This window comes from Cololabis saira, chromosome 24 (assembly GCF_033807715.1).
Source record: "Cololabis saira isolate AMF1-May2022 chromosome 24, fColSai1.1, whole genome shotgun sequence".
In the NCBI taxonomy this organism is placed as follows: domain Eukaryota; kingdom Metazoa; phylum Chordata; class Actinopteri; order Beloniformes; family Belonidae; genus Cololabis; species Cololabis saira.
In genome coordinates this window covers 9,912,801-9,927,475 of record NC_084610.1, presented here as the reverse complement: position 1 = coordinate 9,927,475, position 14,675 = coordinate 9,912,801, and the positions used below count along the sequence as shown (strand labels likewise).

Here is a 14,675-nt window from a genome sequence, read left to right as displayed (position 1 = left end):
TCCCGCCTCACATTCCAGCTGCGGCCTGCTCGACATGTGTCCGTGGCGTGCATGTGGTGCGCTTTAACGAGCAAACTGTGGGTTTACTCATGATCTGGTGCGTTGGCTTTCCCCTGCGCGGCCGTCGACGTTAACAACAGTGTGTGAAGCCATTTCTACTCTGCGTTCGTTCCTCCCTCAGTCCAAGCGCTTGTGAGTTACTGAGTGGGGGAGACGTGCACAAACACAAGAGTTCAAACCAGCACCAGACAGCCAGCAGAGTGGTGGCTAGTGTGTGTGTGTGTGTGTGTGTGTGTGTGTGTGTGTGTGTGTGTGTTGGAGCCTCCCTGACAGCCAGTGGTGGTGGAGTGTGATCATCCTGTCCAAGGTCGAGGGGGGTTTGCTAGACACATCCATCCATCAGCCTTAGCGTCAGCCTCTGTGTGTGTTTTGGCATGAAGAGAGTGCCGGTAAGTGTGTGTGCATTCTGGCCAGGATGTGTCTCAGGCAGATAGTGACGCCGGAGCCTGCAGACACAACATGACAGGGATCCTCCCGGGGGCTCCGGGGGGCTGCCCGTGGCCTCCTCCGCCCGCCTCTGATAGCAGACGAGAGCGGGAGCTCGTTTTTGGATGACACTCTCTTCCTTTCAGTGTCCTCCTTTAACAAATCTAATGTCCACGGCTTTTGTTTCTGCAGAACTCACCACCCCGGCAAACACGGCCACCCCAACTCCTCCCCTCGACCTGGAAACCACCACCATCCCCTCCACGTCCACAGGTGAGACATAAAGCAGCGGATCGATAACTGCATTAAAGATGGGAGCCTCTCTCCTCATGCAGCTCTGCTCTGCTCTGCTCCACAGTGGCCGCCTCTTCTCCAGCAGACAGCGTGTGCGACTTCGACCACGGCCTGTGCGGGTGGATGCACGACTCCAACGCCCCGCTGCTCTGGTCCCTCCACAGCCACGGTGAGTCCTGTGAGGATCCCTCTCTCGGAGGGGGATTAAACTCCATCATTTTGATATAAATGTCAAATATTTATCATCATCAAGTAACAGTTGAACTGTTAGATAAGGTTGGTAATAAGACAAGGACACGAATGAGGACAATTTGTTACAATTTGTTAGAAATTTGCAATCAATACACGGTGTTTGAAGACTCGTGACCTTGGTCTCACTGGATAACTCAGACTTCCACCAGAGAGGAAGTTTCTTTGACTGATGGTTTTTCTTCTGTACCACCTGAGAGCTTTTATGTATGCAGCTGCAGGGAGAATCCCATTTGTGAGGAGAAAATTGGACGAGCACAAACGCATCGGGTTTATCAACTTACGCGGGTCTAGACTAGACGCTGCTTTCTGCAATTAAATGAAACTGTTCTCCCTTTTCTGTGTCTTCATCCAATCCCTTTTTTTATTTATTTTTTTTCTTATTCCTCTCACCAATTTGATTAAAATAATCCCTTAAATTGAAACCAGTCTAATTTGGAGCCGACGTCGTCTGCCGGCGACGATTGCTCTTTCAGAGTCGGCGAAAATGAAAAAAACGAATTGAGGCGGAGACGTTTTCCGCGGTTGTGGAGTAAACACGTACGGCTCGGCTGTGTGACAGGCTGGCCACCACGTGTCAAACGAGACCCAGCAGGAAGGGGTTAAGACCCAGTAGCTCCAATTAAGTTTGGAGCAGGAGATTCCAAAGGCAGGCGGTTATTCCCAGCTGTCCTCTTCTGCTCCTTCAATACCCCAGGCACATCCCACATGATGCTGTGTAGGCCTCCATCTACTTAGACATTCCTTAAAGAAATAATTATTCATTTCTGCTTTATACATGCACACGGATCAAGAGTGCAGCTTTTGGCATGTTATTAGAAGCTACAGAGGAGGTTTCCTGCTGGGCCCAGGAAGGGTTTTTATAGCGCTCTTTAGAATTTTTCACGAGCAGGGTATAGAGTTGCTATCCAATCCTCTTTTTTTTTTCTTAAATTCATTGATTTTGAGCAAATCGCCATGAAAGATTTAGCATTTTCCCGCAGCTGGAGAGAATTAAACAAGAGGCTCAGGCTCGCCCCCTTTCATGTCAAATTTGTGATGTCACCTGGGTCAGATTGGGCAGGACATCAGATCTCCCAGCAAAGGAGGAAATGCTCCTGAAGCATGACCTATTTGGGCTTCAAAGCTGCTTCTCTCATCACGAGTGGGGCTGGGAAGGGTTGCTTAGATTAGTCAGGTTGCAGCTTTTATGTATGAAGGATCGTTTCCTCCCATTTTGACACGGAGTGCAAGCCTTTGATTTGGGGGCAGGTGTCAAAGGTCAGACATCCCAGCCGATGCCGGATCATTATGTCACCACTATCAAATCACTGTTTAATCCTCCAGAGGGTTATTTTTTTCCCCAGTGTGATCCAGAAGCTGCAATCTCCTCACCCTCTTGACATCAGCCATGAAACCAGCAATAAAGCTAGAATTAACCACCATGCACTGTTTTGTTATTTGTCCTATTATACCCAGCTGGTAAAAAAAAAAAACACAACAAAAAAACGTGATAACTTCTTAGATGGAATCATTGTTTGCTTCCCGCTGCAGGAGAACACTGTGAAATAGATTAATAATGCTCTGCTGTGCTGCTTGCAGCAAGGCGGCCTCGATTATGAGCTGTGCGGAGAACAAGAGGCACAACAATGGGGGGTGGGGGAAGATCCTGCAAGGCGCCATGCAAAGGTGTCAGGAGAAGGCTTTAAAAAACGAGCGATGAAGCACTTTGTGGAGCTTTTACTGTGTTTTTCTCTGTAGATGCATGTACAACCCCCCCAAAAATGCTGTCACATGAGGAGGAGTGACACACATTCATTCTGAGGCTTCAGGAGGGCCAGGGGACACACTGTCACACTAGAACTTAAGTGTCAAATACAGGCAAGCGGAGGGGTGTCTGTCAAATTGGGGACAGATTTATCCCCCTCAGATTCTGCTTGTGTCATCTGCTTGAAAGAAGAAGGAAAAACCGCAGTCACAGAGCGAGAGATTATGATTTCAGTCACTCCTGAACCTGAGCTGCTTATTAGACACTGCTCTGCAGGGCTTTGAGCAGCACAACCTCCTCACATGTACCGTCACGCGATTATACGCCCACCGCCTTTTTCTCAGCTCCACGGCGGAAAAAAAAACGCAGCTCGTTTCCCCCGCCCGTGCATACGTGGACGCTAGTCGTCGCCGGTAACGCAGGTGATTTCATGTGCAGATTGTTGGTGCCGGACATTTTCCCACAGGGTCCACTTAAGAAATGACTCACATCTCACACACACATGAGCAATCTCCTTACCTCCTTACCCCGCTCGTCCCTCACAATGGGATTCAAGTCGCCATCCAATTGGCAAACTAAACATCCTCTGGTGTAAACAAATGAAGTGCAGTATGTTTTTTTTTTTTTTTGTCGGACTTTCCCCGTTGCTGAAGTCATTTACGGGGACAGGAATGAAGAGGAATGGGCCCTGAGGGTCTTGGCCGGAGTTCTGATGGCAGTCCTTGGACGGGCGACTCTCTCCCTGGGCTTGTTCTTCCGTGTGTTTATATTTGTCGTATCCCTATTGTTTGGTGTGACCATTGTGCCGCCGGGATCCCGTTCCTGTTAGCAAGTGGTGATTAGTTTCTCAATTTTCTTAATAGTCATGTGGTCCTACTGTGTGAGAAACATGTGGATATATGAGTGTAGATCTGCATTTTACCTGTTAATGGACATTATTAATGGTGATAATTGGGTGACTGGATACACACACACACACATATGTGCCAGACAAACTTGTTTCCACTGCACAGCCTGTCAGATTTCCTATTTTTTATTGCCTTCAGGGCTGAAATGAAAACCAATTAAATCAGTTTTTTATCCCACTTTCATTTGTCTGCAGTAACTGTTCATCTCAAGGTTAAAACAAAGCCTTTTTCATTTTGGGAATGCGCTAAAAATGCAAAAACAGTCTGCTTTCATATTGTTGCCTTTTATTAAATCCTTTTCCTTGAATGAAGAGAGGTGGAAAAGTTTGCTCCAGCGTTTGCGTGACGTCTGCTTCATCCCGTGCGTCTGTCGCCCCCCCCAGAGCTCACCAGCTACCTGTACCTGGAGGCGAGCCTGAAGACGGAGCAGCAGCGGGCCCAGCTCGTGAGCCCCGTCGTGTTGGCCGACACCGGCCCTCTGTGCCTCATCTTCACCTACCAGCTTTGGGGGGATGCCCAAGGCCACCTGCGGGTGCTGCTGCGGGACGCCCACCACGAGGAGTCCGTCCTGTGGACGCTGAGAGACGATCAGGGGCCGGTGTGGAAGGAGGGCCGCACCATCCTGCCTCGCTCCCCTAAAGACTTCCAGGTAGCAACATGAGCACATTTCTAGTCTCATAACAGAAAAGGCTGATAAATGGATAACAGTTAGATAGTTATGTGGGTCAGACCTTTTATTTTCCTTTCCCCCAGAAAGGAGGCGGGGCTTTAATGTCTTGATCAGAGCAGGTTGGACGAGACTCGTCCTCTGACAGGATAGGAAAGCATTAGTTTGAACCTCCGTGCCACTTTCAGACGGAGATAAAGTGCAGCATGTTGTCTCTGCCGGGTGGTTATTGTATCGGGGGTTTGCTGCATTTGTCAGGAGCATCCCGAGCAGTTACTGTTCTCATAAAAGAGTAAACTGAAGTTGCTTACAGAGAACAAGAGGATGATTGCAACTGTCGAGTGCAACTTTGAAATCGCAGGGACCACATTAACTTTTTATCCTCTTTCTCCTCCTCCTCCTCCTCCTCCTGCTCTGTCCCCGTTCTCGATTTGCCTCCACTCCCCCCTCCTGCTCCCCCGTGCCTTCATCCTGTCTCCATCTTCCTCTTCCTCTCTTACTTTATTCAATACTTTATTTTGGCTGCGGTAGGTTGTGATGGAGGGTTTCTTTGAGCACGGCACCAGAGGACACATCTGGATAGACAACATCCACATGAGCTCCAGCTCCCCTCTCAAGGAGTGTACACGTAAGTTACATGCAAGGGCTTTTTTGTTAGTTTCCTGCTCCAGTTTTTGCCAAAATCTCCTCCACCTGGAAGAGATTTTGGAAATGCACTCGTATATTTGGTCCAAACTGTCAAACACATCAGTCATGTCATCATCCATCAATCCGCCTTTCTCATTTCCTCCCTTCCACTTCCAGCCTTGAGGTCCCTAAACACTGAGACGCATGAACACCCCATCCCAGTTTCCAACATGCTATTTCTTCAACAAAAAAAAAAAAAAAAGCCCCCCAAATTGTGAGATTAAAGAAGGAGGGAGAGGGAGGGACGGCGTTTACTCCTCCACCAAAAGAAAAGAAGAATAGGAGAAACTAGGCCATAAATGCCCCGTGGGCTCTAGCGATGCTAATCTATGTTTCATTAGATTTCTCTTTTCCTCTTCCTCTTCTCTCCGCCGTGCCGCTCACTTCTGTGTTGTATTTGTAAACAGTGCTTTTCCTGAGACGTCAAAGGGAATTACTAGACAGGGCCGCTCTGCCAGTGAGCGAGCTTTTCTCGGCTGCTGGCGTGATCCGAAACTCCGGCGGAGCCGCTTTAATCCGGCCCGCACGGCGAGCTTTCGGAGAGGGTCTTAGACAGATCAGAGACCGAGCTGCGGGTTCAAAGCCAGCAACCTGCCGTCATCGCCTCTGACTGATGTCCAGGGAGCTTTTTCGAGCTGGACGCTAACAGACCGAGGCTGAGGGAGGCGGTGTGTTTGTGTGCCGTCGGATGTTTGCGTGTTCTCTATAAGTCGTTTTTTTGCGTTGATGTGTGAGTGTGAGTCCTGGGAGAGTCTGAGCAGCTTGGAAGGCGAAGACGACAGCCCGGCCCCCTTCCACCTCCACGCTGCTGCATTCCCTTCTCCTCCTCTGCCACTCCCAGAGCATGCTGGGATATTTCTTATCACACAGTGCAGTTGACTTTTTCACAGTCCGTTGGCGTTCCCGCCAAAAGATGCCAGCTCCCAAGTTGCTCTCTGTTTTTCGTTCCCCGTCAGCCCCTCCCTCGCTAAAACAAGCTCACAAACGCCATCTAACACACTTGGAGACACATACACACTAGGGCTGGGCGGTATGGACTAAAAAATGTATCACGATAATTTCTGGCATTTATCCTGATAACGATAAAAATGACGATAAAAAAAAATACCAATTCAACTCCACCTTTGTAACTATAAATCTATCACCACATTCAGTCTTTGGAGCCAAATCACTGCTGTAAAAGATACTAAATACTAAACTACACCAATTAAATTTAATTAATAAAAAACAATTAAATGAGTTAAACCTGTACTGCAAAACTGTAATGATTCAGATCCGCCATGTTTGTTACACAAACACAGATCAACAGGGATTTATCTTTCTTTCTTTCTTTCTTTCTTTCTTTCTTTCTTTCTTTCTTTCTTTCTTTCTTTCTTTCTTTCTTTCTTTCTTTCTTTCTTTCTTTCTTTCTTTCTTTCTTTCTTTCTTTCTTTCTTTCTTTCTTCCATAAATCAGTTTTACACAAAAACATCATCAACGGGAATTTATCATTTTTACCGTGACATACAAATTCTTATCGTGGGGAATTTTTTTGACGGTTTATCGTGAACGGTAAAATATCACCCATTCCTAATACACACACACACCAGCTTCGTGTTTGCACTTCAAGGAGCCAAAATGGAGGTTTGGCTCTGTGCGTTTGACCCCCCCGCCCCAACTCCAGCCTGCTCCACCATTAAACAACTTGTACACAGCGCCTGCATCCTCCTCAAACTCCATCCGGACTCAGTAAATGCCATAACTCATGTGAGATATCGGAGTAATTACCTTAGATATGCTTGTGGTATTTGTTTGACATTTTTATCTGCCTCCTCCTTTTGTGTTTAAAGTTCTCTAACTGTTGTCCCATTTTGTCTCTTCTGCTGCTGTCTGTCGCCTGCTGAATGTGTCTCCCTCTCCTCGCAGAGCCCATCGCAGCCTTCTCGCCCGAAAACCCAGGTGAGTGTGACTTTGGTATGATGTCTCACCTCCTATCTTGGCCTTGCTTCCTGCCCGTTGGTATGCACTAGCCTGGGGATTTTTTGCTTGATTGTCTCAACAACAACAAAGATTGTGCTTAAACCCCTCCTTCGCTGCCACAGAGCACACTGGAGCTGATTAGACGTATAAAACTACACTCACTAGCCCGTTTCCACCACCAAACACTCACTGCTAAATGCTTGATCATTTCAAAAACATCTGCAAACTTAAACCAAGTGATAAAGTAGGTTATGTCACTGATTTCTTGCTGTGCTTTCATTTTATCCTGTCAGTCTCAGTGGAAACAAAGGATTAGCCTCAAACTCTGCGGAGTCCTCGTGGAGTCCAATATTTGAAAAGAGCTCCATATTCTCAGTCCCAGGCTTTTCTGACACCGCCTAAAGGGATTTAAAAAATATTCTGCCTCATGAAAAATATTTAGAGCATCCTGGGGGGGCTGTATGAGATTGATGTTAGCGTTTTGGCATCTCATAATGTCTTCCAATAAGATAAGAGCTTGGCTGTTCCAGTGCGAATGTGATGTGTGTGCATTTCTTACGCCTCTGTCTTCACACACACACGGACAAACCAACACACACACACGGGTGCAAGCGCACAAAGTTAATATCACCACACACTGCAGGATCCCCGGTGAAAAGCAATCGGACAGAGTGACTGAGCAGCGTGGAGCACGGGTGTCTCGCCCTCCTCTCCCCGAACGCCGCGCGCTCTGATGAGTGTGTTCGCTGTGAAGTAGCAGGAGCACGCATCATTTCCCTCCGTAATTACGTGACATGGTCCAAAAATCAGGATGTACTGAGCTCTGCTTCATCCACCACCCCCCCCAGTTCAAACAAACCCTTCCACATCCACAACCCAGCTCCCCGCTTGTGGTCTGGAGTTTCAGTCTTTTTTTGACTTTGCAAACCTTTTTGCTGGTTTTGTTTCAGAAGACTCGGGTAGAAGTGTAGGAGCTGGTTGATTAAGCTTAAATTTGAGGGGAAGGGTTCACGCCAGGGGCGGCGGCATAGAGAGCGTGTGGAGATAGTCTCCAAGGAGACGAGGCTTGGCTTGCGGAGGAGAGGACTGGCCGGTAGGCTGACGCATGAAAACATGGAAATCCAAGATGAGAGAACAGGAGAAGTGATTTACTCAGAGCAGATCTGACATCTTGATCCAGATAAATATTTAAATCCTAAACTTTGGGAGCGCTGGATCCCACGTGGCGCCCGACTGATCCGTGCATGGCTCCGAGACTGTATCCGTAGGCTGTTTGTGACGTCCCGTGCCAGTGTGAAACACGAAGAGGAAGCTCCTTAATTCGATATGTGTGAGTGCTTGTATAACTAATTGTTTCGGTTTTAGTTTCACACCAAGTGATTTCAGGGGAAAGTTTAAGAAAAAAAAAAAGCATTTATTGGATCAACCATTGGGCTCATTGCAAAGCAGATCTCTCGGTTATCTTGGTGTGAAAACTCGTCCTCGAAATGCAACACAACAGAAATGGATGCTTTTCATTTCCTTTTCCGTTTTGGCCTTGGGGATATATTTTAATTTTCCTTGCATCCGGCATGCTTGTGCATGCTCACACGAGGTGCACGCCTGCTGTTCGTTTGATTGACAACCAATAGGGATAGAAGTGCCGCTCCTCTCTTTTCCCGTTGGCCAATCACTCTGTATCTCTCCACCAGGGGGAGGTGTTCCTGTGCCTCCCTTGCCCGTCCACTGGTATTACATAATGGCCGCCGGGGGCGCCCTCCTTCTCCTGGCAGTGGCCATCTTGGTCAGAGCTCTCTGTTGCTGCCGACAACACCTGGCCACCAAGAAGAACCAGCTGTCAGTGGCCTATCACAGCTCCTCGCAGTGCTTCCAGTATTCAAACTGGTCCACCAGTATGGCCGCCCCAGGGGTGGAGCCGGTTCTGACAGTGAGGTTGGACAGCCGGGACCGACATCGTACCCTATGCTAAAAAAAAAAGAAAGAAAAAAAAATGGCGCTATTTGCCATTGCAACTACTTTGGCAGACGTGGATGCCAACTTGAGATGTCGATGGCGGTGTGAGTCCTGCTGCTGCACGATTTGGCGGCACACCCACTCAGCACAGCCTCCCTCCTCTAGTTTACAGCTGCAATGGTGATCGTGACACTAAGTGAAAATTTGCAAAGACACACCGTGGCCTCTCTCTCTGCGTCTCTAATGGATGTTGCTTCAACCGATGTCGTCTTTGTTCCATTAAGGAGTCTGCTCTTGACATTTTCACATTACGCTGCTCCTGGTGAGAGAAATGAAGCCTTGAGTGAGTTTTTTTAACCGAGCCTGCTTGAACCGGACCATTGAGTGCGATCTGGCTCCTCGTAACCCCTGACGGAGCTCCTGGAATGACCTCTTAGCATGGATGTACACAAAGACATGAGGGCTGGGAAGGGTGGGTGGGTGGGGGGGTGGATATGGGAAGGGTGTTGAGCTGGCGAGAGCCAGCCAGAGCTGCCAAACCACAAGACTGAAAAACAAGACCCCAGAGACGCCAGGAGCTCTGCGGCGCTGAGGGCAGGACGAGAAAAACTGTTAGGGCCGAGAGGCATTCAGGGTCCCGCGGCCGTGGAAACGAACTGGCAAGCCTCCGAAAATAACGATTGTGGCGTCTGCAAATATGAGTTGTGCCCATTGTCCTTTTCTCTCTAAAGAGCATGTGCACATTTAAAAGCAAAGGAATGCATATCCATCATACTTAACGCCCCGCATCACAAATGGAGATAACCAGCTCGTTTGATTGAACATCCCATCCTCTCCTGATAAAGGCATCAGTCGGTGATGGATGCAGCCGTCCTCAGTGTTTAGTGTTCCATCTTGATTCTCTGGTGTAATAAAGCACGTTGTTCCACTCCCATTTTCTGCTCTCCACCACCCACTCCAATTGTTCCCCCTATGAGCGGCCCAGATGAAAGCCACGTTGAGCCGAGACTCGTCGTGTTTTCAGTGTGAATATGTGCTTGTTGTTTTTTGGTGGGGGGGTTGTAAATAGACACAGCTGTCTGCCATCACCACTTCCTGCTTGATTTATACTCCTACAAGTCCCACAATGCCGTTGGACCAGCTGGAAGCCATAAGTGAAGTGTTTTTCTGTGTATGTGCACTCACACGATCCAAGATGTTATGAAAACCAGAGCACAGCTCCAGCTATTGATGGGTTGTTTTTCTTTTAGTGCCATAAGATGCCATGAATGTCAGGAAAACAAGACAAAGCTAATGCACTTTTGACTCATATTTAACGGATTTAGGTTGTAAAAGGCTATTTTATTGTAAGATATCTTAAAGGTGGGGCTGAGGTAGACGAATTGGCGACGGTTTCTCCGTCATCGCTCGCTACGGAGGTGAGGTTTGACACGGGTTCAGCTGGTTTAAATGAAATTGAGGTGTTCTCCCCGCGATTTAATGGTGCGCTGCTTTCTGTGTCTGTCACAGCTGCAAAAATCCATCACCTACAACAAACAGCTCAGCAGAATGCACCTCAATTTTGTTGACACAATTACCAAGCTGCACTTTTCCCCAGAGTGCAAAAAAAAAAAAAAAAAGGAGTGTTTTTTGGCACACTCTTGCTTTGTGCTTTTAAATCATCTTGGGGAGGCAGGAATAGGACACCCTACTTTATCCATTTCAACACCATTACGCACCAAGCTCCTAATAGTTGTAATTAGTTAATGGATAGATAACATTTATTAAGGCTACAGTAAGCACTTTTGTCTCCCATCTACCACACCTCTCTCGCCAGAGCCGCTGCCAAACTCCGTTGCCCTGGAAACAGTATTAATAATGCCATTGGCCATCAAAGGCCTCCAGATCTAGACATGTGCCTTGCCAAGCAGTTACTCCCACTTCTGAACGCTTGCCAAGAGCAGCAAGCGCAAACACACACACACACACACACACACACACTGACACAAAGTAAAAGGAACTCATGTAAAGTAAAAGTTAACTTTGAGCCGTCAGACTCAGCAAAATTGCTGCAGCCATTTTTTGTTTTTACCAGACTTTTAATCCTCGAATTCAACACTTCTCAGTTTACGAACACCTCCTCATGATTGCTTTTCTTCTTTTTTTTTTCCTTTTTCTGTCTTTAACCATTGAATATACCACTCTTAATCGTGACGGTAATGATTTCAACAGTGGTTTTTGTGATCTGCATTTGTATTGCCACCGAATGATCAGTCTTATATCATCAGTATATGTGATGACCGTGTGTTTGACAGGAATGTATCTTAACGATATTTCTCAATGAATAAAGTCATATTTTTCTAAGCTTAAGTGTGTTTTCTGTGTGTAGGGTAGGAGTTGAATGTGTGGACATCAAGAAGCATGTTAATAAATCAATATTTAAAACATTGTTTTCAATTTCTGGTATATAAAAAAAGAAAAATAGCACTGAATTAGATGCAGAAACGGAGAGATGATGAACTAAAGGAGGATTTCCTCCACAAACATCAATCATCCTCGTTTCCATTTTTTAGTTAAAATTCTGAAGACAGATGTGTGTTTCAAGACAGTCAGCTTGGTATGTTTTGTGTTATTTGGCTTATTCCACCATGACTTCATCTTGGCGGGGGCTTAACAGCAGAAAATTTGAAAATGTCGTAACCTGATTGCTCTGTAAATACAGTATGAGTTATGGTGCATTTTTTGTGAAAGGATTATGTTTAACTTCTGCTAAACGTCAGTGTCTCCTGTGCTCCTCTTTAACAGTTAAGAGACCCACGGAGTTTGGAGACGGGCGACTTTTCAGCGGCAGAAACCCTCCAGGCGGAGGTAAGCTGCTAGACACTTATGGAGCCAAATCAGGGCCAAAAGTTTTGCTAATTTGAAAATAAAATTTGAACCTGAAAATTTTTTTTTACAGTTTCAATTTTATTTTTTTCAGTATCAGATCTTTTTTTCAGTTTCAAATCTTTTTATTTCAGTTTCAAATCTTTTTTTCAGTTTCAAATCTTTTTTTTTTCAGTTTCACGTCTTTTTTTTTCAGTTTCACATCTTTTTTTTTCAGTTTCACTTCTTTTTTTTTCAGTTTCAAATTTTTTTTTCAGGTTCAGAGTTTTGGCCCCGATCTGGCGTGGGGGGCGTGGCATCAACTGAGAGGGGCGTGGCATCATGAGTGACAGCAGAACAGAGAAGGCGGGGGACGTTCCTCAGTCATGTTGCCTTCAGGAAACGTAGGTTGCAGAAGTTATCAGTAGAAGTATGATTCAACACTGTATATACACCATATTCAGATTGGCAGTGGAAAAAACTGATATTAGTGACACATTTCTGTTTGAAAGGCTGTTTTAGACCGTATTTGGCACCAATCGCAGTATAAAAGCAATAAACTATGCCAGACTGTACATTTCAACAGCCACACTTTAAAGTTTGACATTTCCCACTTCCACATACTACCAAGTACGGTCTAAAACAGCTTTTTAAACAGAAATGTGTCACTAATATCAGTTTTTTTCCACTGCCAATCACGTGAATATGGTGTATGTACAGTGTTGAATCATACTTCTACTGATAACTTCTGCAACCTACGTTTCCTGAAGGCAACATGACTGAGGAACGTTCCCCGCCTTCTCTGTTCTGCTGTCACTCATGATGCCACGCCCCTCTCAGTTGATGCCACGCCCCCCACGCGACATCAGGGCCAAAAGTCTGAACCTGAAAAAAAAATTTGAAACTGAAAAAAAAGAAGTGAAACTGAAAAAAAAAGATGTGAAACTGAAAAAAAAAGACGTGAAACTGAAAAAAAAAGATTTGAAACTGAAAAAAAGATTTGTAACTGAAATAAAAAGATCTGAAACTGAAAAAAAGATCTGATACTGAAAAAAATAAAATTGAAACTGTAAAAAAAAAATTTCAGGTTCAAATTTTATTTTCAAATTAGCAAAACTTTTGGCCCTGATTTGGCTCCATAGACACTCGCTGTGCAATGTCTTCAACGTATTTTGTTTCTTAGATGAACACGTTCTGCTTCCCGTCCCGTGTCAGGTTTGCAGTTCCCAGAGTGGAACACGGCGTCGCCGTCATCCGACCCTCCGGTGACGAGCGTCTCGGAGAAGGACAACTCGTGGTTGTACACCCTGGACCCCATCCTGGTCACAATCATCGTCATGAGCTCCCTGGGCGTCCTGCTGGGAGCCGTGTGCGCCGGCCTCCTCCTGTACTGCACCTGCTCCTACAGCGGCCTGTCGTCGCGCTCCTCCACCACTCTGGAAAACTACAACTTCGAACTGTACGACGGCCTCAAGCACAAAGTCAAACTCAACCAGCAACGCTGCTGCACCGAGGCATGAGGGGAGGCGACGAGCGGGAGACGGAGCCGTCTTTCGTGAAAAAACCTCTCGCTACGTTCATCGTTTCCACCGCTTCACTTAGTTGACTTCCTCAAGTGGTGCAGATCACAACGAGGGTGTTGTTTGGAAAAATGTGGCCCCGTCCAGTATTGATACTTACTTTTTTTGGGAAATGAACCAAACAAAACGAGAGACTGGGGTTACCGCTATGGACATGCTCCGTTGCAGGGATGTTAGGCCTCAAAAACTAAATATCAACACATATCAGCTCCAGATTCGCGGTCCATCGAGAGAGAACTGTTTATAGATGCATTTTAGGTTGGTCTAGTTTGGAAACTGGATATTTTAAACTCCACAGCCAGAGAGTCGATCACATCGTGTTGGAAAGGTGGTAGGTTAGGAATGTGCTTAGGAAGCGTATTTTTTGATCACATGTGAACACAGTGGCCTAGATCTTAGCTCCTTTGTGTGGTCGCTTGGCTCCTTTGTTCCGTCGTAGACCCTATTACCCATCAGCCTCAGTTACCCGCTTAGTTCCTGACGGTCTGTGGTGTTTGGAGTCACCGACATCCCCCCGAGTTTCTGCTAAATCGCTGTCTTTCTGTTTAATGTTTTCTTTCTGGCCTGCTGCCATTCTGTGATGGAAGATAAGTTGTGTGGGGGCTGGGCTGAAGAAAGTATATATATATGTGTGTGTGTAGAGGTTGGGAGGGGGCTTTTTAACACATTCTTTTATTGACAGAGAGATGTTATGGTTAGATTTAGTTCTCAGAGACTGTTGTTGCTGGTTCCTGTCAAAGAGAAGGTCATGTTTACATTGTGCTAAATGTTAAAAGTTCAAGGAGCTTCGGGCGGTGCAACCTATGGATTGCTGGTTAGGTAGAGACTGAACCACTGAAGGAAGAGAAATGAAGACAGAACGAGAGAGACTATGACTGACGGAGCACTGAAACCCCCTGCTTCTCTCTCGCGGGGGGTGATGTTCTCTCTGTGCTTTAAAACGAGAAAAAAAGGACAAAAAAGAAGCAACAAACCAGGCGCAGCTCCTCTTAATCGACTGACTGTGTGTCCCGACACACAACAAGCCTTAAAAAGCAAACCGTTGTTGGATATATATATCGAAAAAGGAACGTCGAGGCGACACATGTGGACCTCACAAGCCATGACTTAAAGGACCTATCCACTTCCTCTGGCCCTCCCCCGTCCGACACGCAAACGTCACACCAGTCCCACCTCAAATTAACGGCTAGTTGTGGCCTATTTTGTGATTATTTTGTTTCTTTTTTTTTACGTCAGCTCTTGCACAACAAGGCAAGCTTCTTTTTGTGTTGTTTTCTTTTTTTAAAAGAAGGTTTTGAACC

At 46.2% G+C, this 14,675-nt stretch overlaps 1 protein-coding gene across 3 annotated transcripts in view; it reads left to right on the top strand.

Annotated features, from left to right (window-relative positions):
* Positions 1 to 14,426, top strand: part of nrp2a (neuropilin 2a) — a 60,241-nt gene extending 45,815 nt beyond the window's left edge. For 2 of the 3 annotated variants that reach the window (XM_061716102.1, XM_061716101.1), the window contains exons 12-18: positions 679 to 759; positions 845 to 949; positions 4,068 to 4,333; positions 4,883 to 4,979; positions 6,944 to 6,976; positions 11,735 to 11,797; positions 13,010 to 14,426. In XM_061716102.1, coding sequence (XP_061572086.1) covers positions 679 to 759; positions 845 to 949; positions 4,068 to 4,333; positions 4,883 to 4,979; positions 6,944 to 6,976; positions 11,735 to 11,797; positions 13,010 to 13,314 — 950 coding nt within the window. In that variant the 3' untranslated portion in view covers positions 13,315 to 14,426. Of the gene's footprint in view, positions 1 to 678; positions 760 to 844; positions 950 to 4,067; positions 4,334 to 4,882; positions 4,980 to 6,943; positions 6,977 to 8,688; positions 9,408 to 11,734; positions 11,798 to 13,009 lie in introns of those variants that run through there. The other variant, XM_061716103.1, reaches the window with a different exon arrangement.
* Positions 14,427 to 14,675: the final 249 nt, after the last annotated feature.